Source organism: Antechinus flavipes, chromosome 3 (assembly GCF_016432865.1).
Source record: "Antechinus flavipes isolate AdamAnt ecotype Samford, QLD, Australia chromosome 3, AdamAnt_v2, whole genome shotgun sequence".
NCBI classification, from domain to species: Eukaryota; Metazoa; Chordata; class Mammalia; order Dasyuromorphia; family Dasyuridae; genus Antechinus; species Antechinus flavipes.
In genome coordinates this window covers 482,520,982-482,525,073 of record NC_067400.1, presented here as the reverse complement: position 1 = coordinate 482,525,073, position 4,092 = coordinate 482,520,982, and the positions used below count along the sequence as shown (strand labels likewise).

At 34.5% G+C, this 4,092-nt stretch overlaps 1 protein-coding gene across 1 annotated transcript; it reads left to right on the top strand.

Moving 5' to 3' along the window:
• Window positions 1-228: 228 nt before the first annotated feature.
• Window positions 229-1,167, top strand: LOC127554871 (olfactory receptor 151-like). Its single transcript, XM_051986787.1, has one exon. It carries the CDS (start codon window positions 229-231, stop codon window positions 1,165-1,167), a length of 939 nt encoding a protein of 312 aa, XP_051842747.1.
• The last annotated feature ends 2,925 nt before the right edge of the window (window positions 1,168-4,092 follow it).

The window sequence follows — 4,092 nt, the reverse complement described above, 5'->3', positions numbered from 1 at the left end:
ATATATTATTGTTATGAATTTTATATTTGTTTTTATATTTTTAATTTTATAAAGTTATGATTTAATTATATAAATTTATTTTATTTATTTTTAATTCATTGATACTGCAGGTCTTTATCTACACAAAGGGCTGACATAAATTTTCTATCAGAAAAGTTTGGCAAAAAAAGCTTTATTTAATGGACTTTTTTTTTTCTTTTCACAGATTTCCAGTTCAATTTTAAAAGTATGATGACTGTAGGAAATCATTCTATGCTTACTGAGTTTATCCTTATGGGATTAACAGATGAACCGGAGCTCCAGCTCCCCCTCTTCCTCTTGTTTTTTGGAGTCTATATTGTATCCATGGTGGGAAACCTGGGCTTAGTTTTGTTAATCAAGATCAGTTCTCAGCTTCACACACCTATGTACTATTTTCTAAGTAACCTGTCCTTCATAGATCTTTGCTATTCCTCGGTTATCATTCCCAAAATGATGGTGAACTTTGTATCAGAAGAAAACATTATCTCTTTTCCAGGCTGTTTAACTCAATTTTTTTTCTTTGGTTACTTTGCTGTTTCTGAGTGCTACATGTTGGCAGCCATGGCTTATGATCGTTATGTTGCCATCTGTCACCCTTTGCTTTACCACATCACTATGTCCCAGAGGGTTTGCTTCCTACTAGTAGCTGGAGTGCACATCATTGGGGCATGTGGGGCCCTTATCCACACAAGCTTGTTGGCTGACCTAACTTTCTGTGGAGATAAAGTCATTAATCATTACTTTTGTGATATCCTTCCCCTCTTGAAGCTCTCCTGCTCAAACACCTACATCAATGAATTTCTGTTAGAGTTTAATTCTGGAATCAATGTGTTTCTGACAACCCTGTCTATTTTTATCTCTTATGCTTTCATCCTTTCAAACATCCTCCAGGTCCATTCTGCTGATGGTAGGGCTAAAGCCTTTAAGACCTGTGGTTCCCATATTGCAGTTGTTGCTGTATTTTATGGTTCCATAATCTTCATGTATTTTAAGCCATCATCCAGTGACAACAATACACAGGAGAAGGTAGCATCAGTGTTTTATACCATAGTGAACCCCATGCTGAATCCCATGATTTACAGTTTCAGGAATAAGGATGTAAAGGATTCTTTGAGGAAAGTCATGAAGAACAATAAATTCAAATAAATTTGATTGCTGAGTATGTAGTATTATCTTGAATTAAATTAATGGAAGTAAAAATTGCATATAAGCTCTTTGGGAGTAGAGATTGTTTCATTGTTTTTATTGGTATCCTCAATGTCTAGCATAATGTTTTTGCCTAAGAGACCCACGATAAATTTTAGTTGAATGATTGATTGATTTTTGTCTGGTCAGTAAATGACAACAATTAGATAAATAGAAAGTAGTGTTCCAGTGTACAAAATTAAGATCGGCGAGTCTTGTTGGAAGAAATAGATTTCTTTTTCTTCTGAAGAATGCCAAGATTTTTTTATTTCAATATAGTTCTTTTGCCAAAAAACAAACAAACAAACAAAAACCCCCAACAATATGATGTAACATTGATTGGCTTTAGGAAAAAATGGCTAAAAGAAAAATGAAATGAAGCCAAAGATATTTAAAAGTGCAAGCTTCGATCTTTAGCATCTGTGCATATCTACTTTTCCCATTACCACACCATTACAATTAGAACTGAGAGCTAGAGAATAACACAAAAGACAAAGAAAAGAAATAAAATCATGAGGACAAAAAAGAATGAGAAATTTTCTTTTATTTTCATTTGCTTTTTCTCAATAGCTGATACAAACACACGTATTGATATCACAGTATGTCAGAAAGCCATTTAGAGTGAAAAGACTAGAACTTGAGAAAAGTACAATTTAGTGGAAGGAATATAGGGAGTATATGATAAGATCATACAGATGATATAAATCTGTTCTAGATTTAGAACCTGAAGGGAACTTAGAGGTCACTGTGTCCAACCACTCATTTTAGATCAAAGAAAACTGTCTCAAAGATGTTGAGAGCTTTCCATAGAATCATAATGATTTTTTAAAAGTATCTGATACATAATTGTAATGCAGGATATAGGTCATCCATCCTGATTCCCAAGTCTAGTGTTCTTCTATACTCTACACAACACTAGTTCTATGATATTCCTTTATATAATATCATCATCATTAACAAAAGCATCATCTCCCCACTGCATCCTTTGTGATTGGTACCAGAAATATATATATATATATAATATATATATATATATATATATACACATATATATGTATAGATGCATATACATATATATATATACATGGAATTTTTTCTTCTTGGATTAGTTATGAATTACTACATTTAGACTATGAGCTTTAAACATGTGACCTCCTTTCCTTGAGATTTTTTCCTTGTTTCAATAGGATTTGTGTAGTTTGGGAAATGAGAATTCTAAGTTTTCACTCTCAAGGTTTCAAGTACATAAAATGAGGAGACCCGAAATAGTATAACCTAATAAAAGTATAATAAGAATTAATTTCTGATAATCTGTAGTTTTCTATTAGATGGTAAAATTTGTGTTTGATATGTCTCTTTTATTAGTATTTTACACTACTAGAAATAGAATCTTTTGATGGAAGGTCAGCAGACTCTATGTTTATACTCATTTCTTAATAGGTTTTGTATCATTATTACTGGTGAATTGTAAGTCACAATTTATTCTTCTACAATTTTCACATCCATTTGCTTACCTGTCCCAGTTCAGGTCTCTTCCAAAATTTCTAAAAGCTTTACAGGGCAGATTTCATGCCTTAAAATCCAGATCTCTTCAGACTATCATCAGTCTTCTTCCCAGGGACCCTTTCTCTTAGAGTTTATCCCAACCTAAGAACACATATGTTTCTACTAGCCTCTAGTATGTTGGCCCCTGCCATCATGAGATGGCCAAAAAAGTCACAATGTGCCAATCTTCTTGATAAAATTGTTTACTTTCTTTATGATTTCCTGGAAGTGTTTTCACTCTATGGGGGCTTAGAGGTGTCCATTTTATTATTAGCTACAGTGAGCTGCTTCATATCCAGGGTATAGTTCAGCCAGGCTTGATGCCTGGTCTGGCCACTGGTGGAGATACCTGCTTAAAACTCATTCCCTTTCCCTGCCAAAATAAGCTCTGTACACTTTACCTGTCCGGGAGAATAAAGAAAAAAAAATGTTAAGCTGACTGGGACACTCAAGTATGAAAGAGAGCAATACTTACACTGGAAACCTACATCAGGAACTCTATTTGAATCCAAACTTCCCCTTAATAATTTTTGTGGCTCTTAAAATTGAAGTCAAAGAATAGAAAAAAGAAGAATTAAGAGAATTCACACATTCTCACTCCACGGCTTTGCAGAGGTACTCTGAGTATGGAATAATATCTATATTACCAGATAATTGAGGTAATGTTTAGTTTTGATAAATTGCTTTTTTTCATTTGCTAATCCTCATTACAGGCAAGGTTCATTGGGGAAGGTAAGTGAAAAGGCTGTCTGACCCATATGTCTCCTAAGAGGATACTCTTTCCATTAGACCAAGAGACATGCTATTGTCTCCCTGAAATATTTCACATGGTAGCTAGCAGAGAAAGTCCTGAACAGGTGAGCTCACATTGCAGGATCCCGGTATCTCAGAAATAGAAGGGACCATCTAGTCCAATCTGAAGAATCAATCTAATCTAGCCCCTAGCTAGTAGACTCTACTTTACGATACACTCAACAAATCATTTAGAGTAGAGGAGTGAAGGGAAGTAGGAATTGAGAATTTAACTCTGGCCTGGTCCTGTCTCAGGCATTGACTATGTGGACCTTGTACAAATAACTTATTAGTTTCCTTATCTTGTAAAACAAGAGTTTTGAGCCCAGCACCTCTCAGGTACCTTCCAGTTTTAAATTTTCTAGAGAGTAGAAAACTCCTACCTCCCCCCAAAAAGCTGATTTTACTTTTTCTAGCTCTTAATTTTTAGGAGGAATGTTCTTATTCCAAGTCTAACTCTACCTCTATTAATAGCTATCCAGATTTTGCTCTCTGTAGCCAAGCAGGATGTATCTAATTCCTTTTTCATGTGATGACCCTTCAAATATT